This window comes from Dicentrarchus labrax, unplaced genomic scaffold (genome assembly GCF_905237075.1).
Source record: "Dicentrarchus labrax unplaced genomic scaffold, dlabrax2021, whole genome shotgun sequence".
Taxonomy (NCBI): domain Eukaryota; kingdom Metazoa; phylum Chordata; class Actinopteri; family Moronidae; genus Dicentrarchus; species Dicentrarchus labrax.
In genome coordinates this window covers 7,924,998-7,938,008 of record NW_026136724.1, presented here as the reverse complement: position 1 = coordinate 7,938,008, position 13,011 = coordinate 7,924,998, and the positions used below count along the sequence as shown (strand labels likewise).

At 43.3% G+C, this 13,011-nt stretch overlaps 1 protein-coding gene across 15 annotated transcripts in view; it reads right to left on the bottom strand.

Annotated features, from left to right (window-relative positions):
• sox5 (SRY-box transcription factor 5) overlaps positions 1-13,011 on the bottom strand; it is a 232,718-nt gene that overhangs the window by 18,856 nt on the left and 200,851 nt on the right. For 10 of the 15 annotated variants that reach the window (XM_051391850.1, XM_051391851.1, XM_051391853.1 and 7 more), the window contains 3 exons: positions 12,341-12,467; positions 9,058-9,146; positions 460-624 (listed from right to left, as the gene is read on the bottom strand). In XM_051391850.1, coding sequence (XP_051247810.1) covers positions 460-624; positions 9,058-9,146; positions 12,341-12,467 — 381 coding nt within the window. The remainder of the gene's footprint in view (positions 1-459; positions 625-9,057; positions 9,147-12,340; positions 12,468-13,011) is intronic. The other 5 variants (XM_051391848.1, XM_051391852.1, XM_051391842.1 and 2 more) reach the window with 2 other exon arrangements.

Here is a 13,011-nt window from a genome sequence, read left to right as displayed (position 1 = left end):
GCGGTGGGACACAATCTTGTCCAGGCAGACATTCACTCTTTCAGTCTCTGTTGTAACACTAGAAAGGCCAATGTGTATGCAGACTGTCATTTCTGGGTATAACCGAGTCACAAAAATAAATATATATATTTTTTTTAAAGTGTAAAAATGTCCACATGTTTCAAGAATTTTAAGAAATTAGTTTTTTTATTAAAGCATTAATGGTAATTTTAGTAAATACTTGTGACCAGTTGATTTTCATTGTAAACAGGTGAATTTAGTGAACTGGCTTAAATAACTCAAATACTTGCATTTTGATGGCTAATTTAATTTCTAAATCAACGTCCTTTATGTCCTTTCATGTTATTTTCTATCTTGTCAGCCAACTCTCAAGTCTCTGAACCCACTGGCATTTCTAGTATTAAACACACAGATATACACACACACACTCACAGAGGACTTTGTTTTTTCCTCCCTTACCTTGGACTTGTTTGATGGTGGGGAGCTGCGGCCCTTCTCGCTCTGTGAGTGTGTGTTGGTGGGTGGGGAGTGTGTGCCCAGGTTGGCTTGCGGGGGCAGGCTTCCTCCGTGCTGCTTGGCCCCCGGGGAGACCTGCATGGCCGCCAGCTGAGCTGCATACAACTGCTGCAAGGTAAGTGAGACAGGTAGACAGAGAGACAGACAAGGGTTGAGTCGGGGGGGGTTGAGGTAGTAAGAAAAGAAGAAGAAGATGGAGAAAAGAAAGGGGAGGAGGAAAAAGAAAAAGGAGAAGAAAAGGGCATGAATAAATGAATACTCGAGAGCGCACAAACAAAAAAGAAGACGCTGGCTAAAAAGCTCTGGAAGAAGAGGCCATTAGTGGCCCGGCCTCTGTTTGTGTGACAGAGAGAGATAGAGAGGGACATCTCCACTGTCAACCCCCTCCCTCACCCCATGGGAGAAGCGCTAACAGCCTCTCTGACAGGCCCAGAGATGGCCATGTCCCCTCCAGGTGCATCGTGGGAGAAAGGGAAAACATTGCGGCTATCGAGGTCATGCCGGAGAGCCCAGCTCTCGCTCAAGGTGAAAAAAAGTGATGATGGAGAAGGAAAAGAGAGAGAGAGGGGAAATTTGTGAAGCTACATGCCAGATGGAACACGCCAGAAGTGTCTTGTGCCCCTGCGATGTTTTTAGTGTTCTCACAATAAGACGCAAAAACACAGAAACACAATAAAATAGTCTCAAATAAAGATAAATTGTTTCAATAACTGCTGTGGGAAACAAAAAAACAGGGTTTCCCTATTCTTATTTATGTATTTAATTAATTTCCAATTAAATAAAAGCATTATGGCTTGAGCTGCGATGGTGTGAACATACTCAGGGAATATTTATGCAATACCATTGTATCACACAAACAGTCTCTGGCCAGTATTTCTACAGCAACAGACACAGAATAATATTCACAACTTGGAAGGAGCTTCAGTATTCATAAACACTTCTTTCTGTCTCTCTATCTTCCTCCTCAAAATCATCCTGCAAAGCTCAATTACTTTCATGTCGGCTAATACAAATCTCCAAGACTCTGTTTTGTTTTCTCAGAATTGTTATTCCCTCCTCTGAAGAGCAACAGAACGCTTGTTTAGCGAGAAGTAACTGATGTGTTGCTTTTTGAATAGTTATAATTGTTATTATTTATTTCTGGTGGAAGATTTTTCTGGAAGAGGACCATGTTTTTTTTTTTTTGAGTTTAACTTCCGTCCTTCTGTTGGTGCTTGGCTGCTGGCCACCGGCGTCAAACAAAGGCTGGTTTATGCAAATGGACAAGGAAGAGATGCTGTCACTGCTATCTCTCTCTCTCTCTCTCGCTCTGTCTATTTGTACGTCTCTCTATCTCTCTTGACAGCCGCATTAGCTCATACTCTCCTCTGCTATCTTAAATAAAGACATTTATCTCTTGTTATACAAACAAGGGGAGAAATGAGACATTCAAACTGGCAGCACACACACACACACACACATATACGCACACACGCAAGCACGCACGCACGCACGCACACACACACACACACACACACAAAAAAGCACTATTTGAAAGAAACTCATATTTTAAATTGAAATAATCTCTGCCTGACTGTCACTCACATGTGGCAACAACACTATTTATTGTTCCTTCAACACTGCAACAGCGACATTTTCTGTTAAAATACATCTTTTCTGCTGCTTTTACTGAACTCACAAACTTCTCTTGTAAGATACCTACCATTCCAAAAAAAAAAGTACTCTGAGGCAAAAAAAAATCAAACTAGGATGCTGGGTAACTTCATGTCCAAATAGTTATACAGCTTCTAGTGACTGTTCTGAGCTTCTTTTCTCCATATTTGATTTATTTCAGATTTCTGGTACCTTAATGTTCTGTCATAATCTTCTCAAAAAAAAGGGAAAAAAAGGGAAAAAAAGGGAACATTTGTTCTCCGCGGAATATCAGACAGTGTTATCAAATCCTTTGGTGCCGCTTGTCTTCATTTTTGGAAAGAAAGCCATAGAGTGTCAGCATCTGCTGCTGTTATGGACACCGAGGGGAACAATGATAATTGAGGCGCATACAGTAGACAGGGTGTACTGCTGCTGCTGCTGATGTGGGAATCAGCGGGAGATCGGTCATGCTCCGGCAAGCTACACGAACGCGGTGCGGAGGACCAGCTCGCTGAGATCAGATCGGCCTCCGCTCGCTCATTTCTCTTCAATTAGCTGCACTGTGGCTCCTGGAAGAGAGGGTGAGGAGGGGGTGCAGCCGAGCATGAACACCCCTCACCCGCTCTCCCTCCCTTCCTCCCGTCCCTACCAGCCAAACCCCCTAGCGAGTGGACCACAGGCGGTGTAGTGTGTGTGTGTGTGTGTGTGTGTGTCCTGCCATATTCGGACCAGTGGTTCAAAGGCCTCTTTATTTGCGGAGTGAATTGAGTTCCATTACAAGGCCAGCTCCCGTCACTCAAAGCCTGCTCAATGGGCCGGCGTGCAATGACACACACACACACACACAAACACACGCTTACACACACACACACACGGTACAGAGGGCAGAGGCACTGTGGAGCGCGCCCAGAGCGTCGCCACAACGACATGCATGTCAACAAACAGGAAGTGACAGCACAAAGCCCCCTGGGGTGACCGGAGGAGTGAAAACACACACACAGGCACAGACACACACAGACACAGACACACACAAACACAAACACACAGAGCAACACAATGAGTGGGGGGGGGGAATGCAGTCTTACTTGCAGGATGAGACTAAGGAATTTGAAATGTCATTTACTAGCCAGGCGTACATGCTGAGCTGTGTGTGTGTGTGTGTGTGTGTGTGTGTGTGTGTATGTGTTTAAACTGTTAAGACCTGCGCCTCACTCTTTCTGTCCCCTAATCCCTGAATGTAAGACCAGCACTAACACATATGCATGTATTTGTGTGTGTGCATGTGAGCATGTCTAGTGGTCAGCGTGTGCTTGTCACATGACACTCCCGCGATGTGTTTGTACATGTATAGGTGTGTGTGTGTGTGCCTGCCTAAGCCTGAGCTCTATTGACAAGAGGTGAAAAGGTGATGTGTGACTATTGGTGTTGCTCTGAGTGAACACATGATTGTTTGGTATTAGTGCTATTGACAACGTGCTCACACACACACACACACACACACACACACACACACACACACACACACACACACACACACACACTAGGTTGCGTCCATTGTCTCAGTCATGCCGTTTCCCCTGTCATCTTAGCAGGAGGAGATCTATGTATATGTGTGCGTGAGTCTTGGTCAATAATCTGCAGCTTTAGTCAGATTACCAGCTCGGCCGCTCTTTGTTGTCCGAGTTAGCGGCGCTTCAGAGCAGTCTGAGCTCTATTGTTTACATGGACACGAGGACTATTGTATGGATCTTAATGGATTCTTGTCTGTCTGTCTGTCTGACTTCCTGTCGGTCTGTTTTTGTTCAGTGTGTTTTGGTACTGAAGCACACACACAGAAAAAGAAGCAAAGTTTGGACTGACTGTGAGACAGAGGCGTTCGACACAGACACTTTCCTTTCTTTACGTCTTTATCAGCCTCTTTTGCTTGTGAGCCTTTATTGTCGTGTTAGTAATTGAAATGTATTTGTGACTGAACTATGCAATAATTAAAATAAAAAAGAGACCCATGTGGAAAGATGAATACACTGGTCAAGTTTAAATTAGATGATTTCAATGCCTTTCTTATACCTTTATGGCACAGCCTCAAGGACAAACACAGCATCAAATCTGTGGAATTTTCTTTGACAATAAACACCTCAAGAATTTGGGTTATTTTCCATTTGTATTCGCTTTAGTTGAAAACAGAGGTTAGTTTCCTTTTACTTATAGCGAAGTGTTATAACTTCATATAAAACCTAAATGTTAACTGTCAATAAAGTCATTAAGTGGGCTTTCACACCAATAATCAATCCTTTTCCTACACTCATTATGCCTTTGGAAGTGGTAAGGCGGCATTTGCCTAACTACAGTCAAGCTATCTCTGCTGCCTATTGATTTCCCAATGATCCCATGCTGCTATCACAAAATGGCATTTCCTTGCAACTCCAACAAGCCTTTAGGGCCCAGAAGACGATATCAACACGGAAGCAATTCTCACATCCGAGAAAATGCTTTGCTGCACTCTTTCTCTCTTCTAAGATAAGGTTTTGTGGAGAAACGAGTTGCTCGATTGATTTCTCATTTACCTTCTGTCATCTGTCCCCGTCTCTTTTTTCCTCTTTTTCCTTCTCCCTCCCTCCCTCCCTCTAACCGCCTGTCCGTTGTTTTGTCCGTCCATCTCTCCGGTGTACAGTGTGGTAATCCAGGACAATATGTTCCAACATCTGCCTCTCCATATGATGCCTGACCCACGCCATTGACCCTCTTTATACCACGCCACACACACACACACACACACACACACACACATTTAATCTCTCACACACGTTCACACTTTTCTCCTTCATTTACCTCCATCCATACCATCTCTCTTTCTCTCTGTTCATCCTTTTAACTGATCATCTTTCTAAATACCCCTGCCTTTTCACCTTTATCGCCCGTCTCTCTCTTTTGCCTGGATAAGTGCATTTTTCAGCTCTCTGTCTGTCCTTCTCAGTCCATTTATGTGATTTGGATAATATCAATGATATCAAGGGTCAATAGGGAGTCAGATTAACATGCTCTAATGCACAATGTCACACTCATCCCCCAGATTAAGATACTAAATGTCAAACTTGTACTCTCCAAAGCCTCTGTTGCCTTGAAACCCGTCTGTGGAGGATTCTGTATTAAGCTCCCATTGAGTATAAGTGCTACTCTGTTGATTTCTATGCAGGATGTTTTAAACATAGAAACAGCTTTAAATCATTGAGAGATTAATACATTTTTCTCAGAACTGCACTTAACTCAAAGCTGTGCTGTCTGCTTTCTTTCTATGTATGCAGTTTCCATGTCAGTAGTGTAATTAGGGTAAAAGCCATTGTTCCTCATTAATTGTTTTTCCTTTAGTTGGTTTTACAAATCAAGCTCAGTTTAACTTTAAACTACAAACATGGCTGTTTGTGTAGTTGCTGGCAATGTCATCAGGGTTATTTGTTTTTGTTTTTCATCAGAAAGCCTGTGTCAGAAATCAGGGTCTTAAACAGAAGAAACTATTGAGTTGCATTATGGGAAATGTAAGACTCAGTGTTTCTAGGGATTTCTCAAGCTCTGTGCTGCTTCAAATTTGATGATTCTGTAAAAAAATAAAAAATAAACTTGTCTAGTACCCAAACTTTAAATTCAATGTGCAATATTAAATTGATGTAGCTAATCCTACAAGGAAGTTAGTAATGTATGAATCAAAATATAAGAGGGAAGTACAAAATACCAAACATGCTGTTCTGAGAAAGAGAAAGACTATTACATGACTTCTGGGTATTTAAAATAATAATATTAATTAAAAAACTTAAACAGTTACTTAGCAGCCAGCAAGGTGCCCAATGCAGCTTTAATGTGTATGAAGGTGTGTGTGTGTGTGTGTGTGTGTGTGTGTGTGTGTGTGTGTGTGTGTGTGTGTGTGTGTGTAGTATGGGCTGCATATATTAGTGCTATTCTACCAGTTTCCCAAGTGAGTCTATTGAAGCCCGTAGAAAGTACTGAGGCACCAAAGGTCATGACCTAGACCAGATTAATCTCTCTTATTATCCTGTCATTGCCAGAGATAAAAAATGTCACCTGTGTGTTGCCTATCACTAAAACTCCAATGTTAGTAATTGTCATATCCTAATCTGATTTAAGGATTACATTGTTCCATTGTGGGCAGATGAAATAAAAAAAATGGACTTGGACTCACCTTGTAATTATAAAACCTTTTCAAAACCCTTTTTAGTGCAATTTTGTAGATGTATCAGAGGAAATGCATGACATAGCAGGAAATAGGAAATTATTATAAACATTGGTATATTAAAAAAAAACAATATACACACTGTAATGACTATGTGTGTGTATGTGTGCAGTTCAAGTGTCCACATGTTCTGTCAACATGTTTCCTTGCACTCTTGAATGCAACCAGGAAGTTCATTGTGTACCCTATCTGAAAATCTTTCATTTTCTCTCTCTATTTGTGTGTGTGTCTCAGCTAAGTGGGTTCACCTGTGTCCTCTCCGACAAAACCACTGTGTTGCCGTGGCGACCCAAGGCCTGAGCTAACTGTCATGTCTCGTCTCGGCAACAGAAAACACCTCCTTATCAAATGAGGGCGTGGAGACGATCCCAAAGGAAATCCATCCACATTGAGACATCTGTACTTGTGTTAGCCCGGGCAAATCCGTTTCTTTCTGACAAGCCTTAATCTCAATGTGCCACTGTGTTTGTGTGTGTGTGTGACTGTGTTTGTGTGTTTTTCTGAGAGGATTGTAAGAAAGAAATCTGCTAGTGAGATGTTTTTTTGCACTTGTTGTGTCCTCTCACCCCTCCCTGCTGGTAAAAAACAACAAAAAAAATCCAATTGCAAGGTGGACAAAGCCGTTCAACTGGAGATTGAGTGAGTCTGAACACAGTCGAACATATGGACGGCTAGATTGAAGCAGTGATAACACCGGGGAGGACATTATTCTCAGGCTAAACACACAAATGTGCTTACACACACACACACACACACACACACACACACACACACACACACACACACACACACACACACACACACACACACACACACACACACACACACACACACACACACACACACAAGCCAGTAATAATGAAATCAGTGAGGACAGCGGGGTCCGTTCTCCATGACAGAATTACACAGCTATTCTATTCTCCCTGTAGTGTCTAGCATATGGGGCAGCACGTTTGGCTGACAGGTGCAAATGTATTACACACACTCTGCCTAACCTTTAACCCATATTTTCCCATAATTCCCTAATCGTGTGAACAGTAAGTGAAAAAGATGTGTAGAAAAATATGTGTGTCAATGCAGCTGTTTCTCTACGATATCCGTGTGTGTGTGTGTGTGTGTGTGTGTTTGTGTGTGTGTGTGTGTGTGTCACATTTTATGATAATGCGTGTCAAGAAGACATGAGGGCCAAGTGCAGCCTGTACCGAGGCAGCACCGGAGGTTAATGTGTTTCAGACAAGCAACTGGGGGGACGCCCGCGCAGGCTCTTAACCCCTGGGAGAGGGGGCCTCAAAGCCACGTGGATCTGAGTGGAAGTATGTGAGGTCTAGTTGTGTGTGTTTGTCTGTTTTGGTGTGTGTGTACAAGTGATGGTTGGGGGGTCAGGATTACCAAGCGGTAGGCCACTTATTCTAAATATGCAGACAGGAAAAGGACCAAAGTCAGACTCATCCTCCTTATGAGTGGGATAACAGATGTTGACTCTTTTTTGTGATTGTTTTACCTCTCTGTGGTTTTGTCTCTCTCTGTTAAAGCTTTCTGGTTTCTTGCTTACTCACTGTTTGGCCTCTGAATTTATGACATAGTAGCAGAGCAAACAAGCAGATCACTTGAACTTACGATGTGCACATGAGCTGATCCCTTAAATTTGATTGCTCAAAACTGTCAGGTAGCTTCCAGCGTCCAATCAAATTATACATCTCATTTAATCACACAGAACATAACACAACAAAGTTCAGACTATGAGTTGAATGAGTCTGGCTTGTAGCTTTACTTTGTGAAGCTCAGCCTCTTTGACTTGCTACAGTGATGTGGCTACTTAATCACAGCTTCTGATTAAAGAAAAGTTAATACTGAAGTGATTTTTGAGCACTTTGACATTTTGTGGTGCATTTCAACATTTTGCATTTTTTTTGTGATTTTCAGACATTTAAATAAAACTGACTTTACTGAAGACAGCACGCGCTGAACACTTTCTTGTAAGCATTCAGTGGGGTTTAATTCTGACGTACAGTATGTGTTTTCCCGCTCGTTTTCATTCATGTCAGAACATGAAGAAAATTACATTTCAGAAGTACATGTGATGTGACATATGTAATCCATCACAGTGAACAGCGCTTTCCTTTATTGTGCTGGAAAGTTGAGAGAAAGGAGTGCTTTTGGACAGGCAGAACAATATGTAATCATCATTCCGATCATGATGTTAACTTAAAAGCTAAATCACAAATAAAGACGCCTTAGTGTCGTTAAAAGAGACTGAAATCTCTTCAGCGTCAACCACAGAGTAGCTTTGACAGTCAATCTGAATATTTCTGTCTTGAACTTGTAGCAGGACAAAGCCAGAGGGCTAGAGTTACACTTGTTTGTTCTGTGTGATTTTTTAGCTCTGATCATATTTTTATGGGATCACTTCACTGTCCACACTGGAGTGAGGTGACAGCTGTGCACCCCGTGCCCTCCCCTGTGTGGTTGTGTTTGTGGTCTTGTATAGCTCAGGGGGAGTATGGTGTGAAGACTGTCAGGGGATTTATTCCCAATGGGACCACCCAAGCATAAGGGAAAACTGAATGATTTAGTCTGACTTCTAGTTGTTGTTGTAATTTACTGTATGTTTTTGGTCCCTAAATCTGTTACCAAGAGCTCATGTGTAGACAGAGTAATCTCACCTGGAGTTGTAGGGGTCCCAGGCCTGGTGTAGCAGCAGCAGCAGCAGCTGCCATTGTTGTGGGGATGAGCTGGAGAGGGTAGGGGTCACCTGAAGAAAACCAGAGAAATCACATTTTTTAAGTAACACATTGAGCTAATATTAAATATTAATATTCTAAGTGTTCTCCATATCTCCTAACTCCCCTCCCCTTTACTCATCTCCTTCTTTTCATCCCATAGCCTCCCTCTCTTCTCCACCCATCCCTTGCCCTATCCTCTATCCTCCATCTCCCACCTCCCTTTGCCCTCATCCTCTGGTTTTTCTCCTCCCTCTCATCCCACCTTCGTCACTCCCTTCCCTTCCCTTCCCCTCGCCTCACCCCCATCAACCCCCCCCCACTACCACCACCACCACCACCACCACCTGAGTCCTTCTCTGCAGCTGTTAAAGCCGTCCTTTGTGTGTGCTGCCGGTAGGGCCTTAATGAAAAGCCTGATTGTGTGTCCTCCTCCTTAATACCCCCTGACAAAGAGCAGCGAGGTGAGGGGATTCTGATAAAGCTGGCCCCAGCGCCATAATTAAGAGCCGCCACCGCCGATTGCTGCTCTCTCCTCTCGCTTTTTTTCCCCCTCAACTGTTCTCCTGCTTTGTTGGGAGAGGGATGCTTTCAGTCTCTCTCTCACTCTGTCTCCCACTTTCTGCCTCCTTGTGTCCTTCTTGTTGTCATCTTTCTCTCTTCACAAGTTACTCTCCACATACCCCCCCACCCCACATTTCTGTCAGGAATGATAAATCAAGAGATAGATGGACAAATGGGGCGGAGGAGATGACAGAAGTGCAGAGAGAAAAGCAGGAGAGAAAAGGACGAGTGCGGATTATTAGTGACCAGGTGCAGATAGGCTGCTCTGTAATTACTCCGAGAGAAAGGGATAGAGAGCGAGAAAAGGGGAGGGAGAAAGGTCAGAGATGAGGGAGGAGGAGATGGAGGGTGAGGAAGGGCAGATAGGGAGAGGAGAGGAAGAATACAGTACCTAATCACTGTAATATTGATAAAATGTGCCTGTTGACAGCTCTGAATTGCTTGAGGTCATGCCCACAAACCAAAATACAGTACACAGAGGTCAGACTTTTATACTGGTGTTACACCGAGGAGAAAACTTGGGAATGTTCTCAGGGCTTGACCTTGCATTTCTGACCTGAACCTTCTGCATAGCGGTCAGCCTCTTGGCTGTATCAGGACCTTCTACTGTGCATTTGTGTGCCCATGTAAATATGTGTGTGTGCTTGGCATAAGCCAAGACTTTCCTTCGGACATATTTTCCCATATAACTTGGTTCTAAAAAAAAAAAAAAAAAAAGCTGAGACATTCTTTTCTCCAGTGGGGTTAGGGGGGGCGGGAGGGATTAAAGAATTATTTCAGGACTGTGTATTCTAGGAGATGGGTCTTTTCTCCTTGCTCCCTGGACAAACATGAGCTGGGTGGATATTTATGCTCCTCCTGGGGGTCGCTGTAACAAAAGGGAGAAAGACGGAGGAAAGCAAACATGTTGCTCTTGGCTTGGGGACAGCGACCTCAGCGGACGGAGATAAAATTTCTCACTGACAAACAGACGAAAGAGGGAGATAGATGGAGGGAAGTGAGATGCAAATACGTCATCGATATCCCTTTGGTGTCAATTGGTGCGCAATTTGACATTTCTAAAAAAAATTTTTTGGACCAGACTAAAAATAAGAGTATTTTGGCCTCTGCTGCTTCACTTCTGATTATCAATCTGTCTCTTGTTAGTTCCCCACCTTTGTGAAAGTGCAATGCTTGAACACTAGAAAGCCCCTTTAAATGTTTCAGTGTCATCTTAAAAGAGCTAATTTGAAAATTACATGAAAGAAGAGAATGTGACAAATGGTACTGCAGGGACCACTTGTGGAATAACACAATATCCTTTTTTAATTTGAGAGCTGAGTTGTATTGTGTATTATGTTGTATTATGCAACTTAGTTTTAGAAATAAAAGGAAAAACTGAAAATCAGTTTATAAATTTAGGTTTTAAAGAAAATTATGCCAAACCTGAAAATGCAGTACTGTTTAGAACAAATTATAAAGAGTCCTTTCAAAAGTTAAACAGCTATAGTGTCAAAATCTTGTCATGTCAGTGGGTTGGACATTATTGTGTTAATGTTCAACAAGTGTTCAAACAAGTCACAGAAGTCTATACTGTGCAGATAAAATCTATTCATATCTTCAAAGCTACGAAGCGCCGTGAGAATATGTCAGAGCACAATGCTACACATGTCCTATTTAGAGCTGCAGCACCAAACTACATCAACTCACAACAACTTTGAAAGTTGCCAGAGAGTTTTCTCAGGGGCGGCCCAGCCTGGCGCAGTGTGCCAATCCGGTTGGAGTTGGCGGAGGCAGTGAAAAGACAAGCCCACCACTTGACAGGGTATTTACGTGGGCAGTGGGCGTGGGTGAAGATGGCACTAATTAAAATGGAATGGACTTGTTTGGGAAGCTGTGAAACTCTAAGGGGGTGGGTGGGAGGGGGGTGGGAAGGGAAGAGGGACTGAGTGTGCACGAGCTTGCGTTTGTGTGCACGCTCTTAGTATTTTTTTTTCCCTTATTTTTTGTGTTTGCGATATCACAAAGCAATGTCTGGCTGCCTGGACGTTTGTGTGTGTATATGTGTGTTATTGTGTGTGGGCTGTGTTGGAAACATGTTCTGGCTGCGTCCTGTGTTAATGTGAGGAGAACCTGGGGCAGGTCACATTACCACCCTCCCCACCATCCCCCCCTCCCCCCCTCTGCTAACCCCCCCACTGTGCATTTATTCCCAGCATCCCCTGGCAAGCAACCCCCACTCTTTTTCTCTCTTTCTCTCTCTCTCTATCATGGTAAACAACACATTGCCACACAGCCGGAGCGTGATAGCCAAAAAAAAAAAAAAAAAAAAAAAAAAAACATGTCCTGCAGGACGCCTGTATTTTGTTGCTTTTATACATCAAAAAATAGACAAGACAAAAGGAAGGAGCCAAGAGGACTGAGCGAGAGAGGGAGAAAGAGAGATAAAGCGAGAGAGATTGAGAGTGTAAACAGGAAGGGTGTATTTGGACTGGTTTTTCTATTAAGAGAGAGATGTTGTTGTAGGGGCGAGCTCGTCTTTTGGGAAACAATCCGACTCCCTGTGTGGGAAAATGGTCAGACTCTACCTTGCTTGGTGAAAAACATTTGAAACATCACACATAAAAAGTCCTTTTACACTGAAAGTTGCACCTATTTATGAATGCACGTGTGTGTTACTCACTGCAGCCAGGCTTGTAGTTGAAGCCAGGGGGCATGAGGAAGCCCTGCTGGGCTGCAGCCGCTGCCAGAGTCCTCTGGTCCGGAGGAAAGACGGGAATCATCAGTGGAGGGAGTTGGCCCTGGACCTGCTGATGAAGGAGGGAGAAGAGGGGGGGAGGAGGGAGAAGGAGGAAAAGAGGAGGAGGAAAAGAAGAGGAAGAGGGGAGAAAAGGGAGTAGAAAACATGAGCATCTTTGGCGTCTCTTTTAGTGACCACCCATAGACAAGCGCTGAAAACAATGCTTGCAATAATGCTAAAAATAGCGCTGTGTATGTGTGTAACTGATCCTAGAACAGATTGAGTACCATTCTGAAGGCAGTTACATATAAATTATATCATAATTATTTCTCAGAATCATATGCATTCAGGCTCATATACATATATTCATGCAATACATATGGAACACACATATGACATCAGTCTGCACTGCTTAGACACTTAGGAAGTCCCGCGTGCACGCACACACACACACACACACACACACACACACACACACACACACACACACACACACACACACACACACACACACACACACACACACACAAACAAACTCTAAGGACTCCATCTTCTCAATTCAAAGACAAAAAGCAAGTCATGAGGGCAGTTCACAAAACTCTCACAACAGCTGG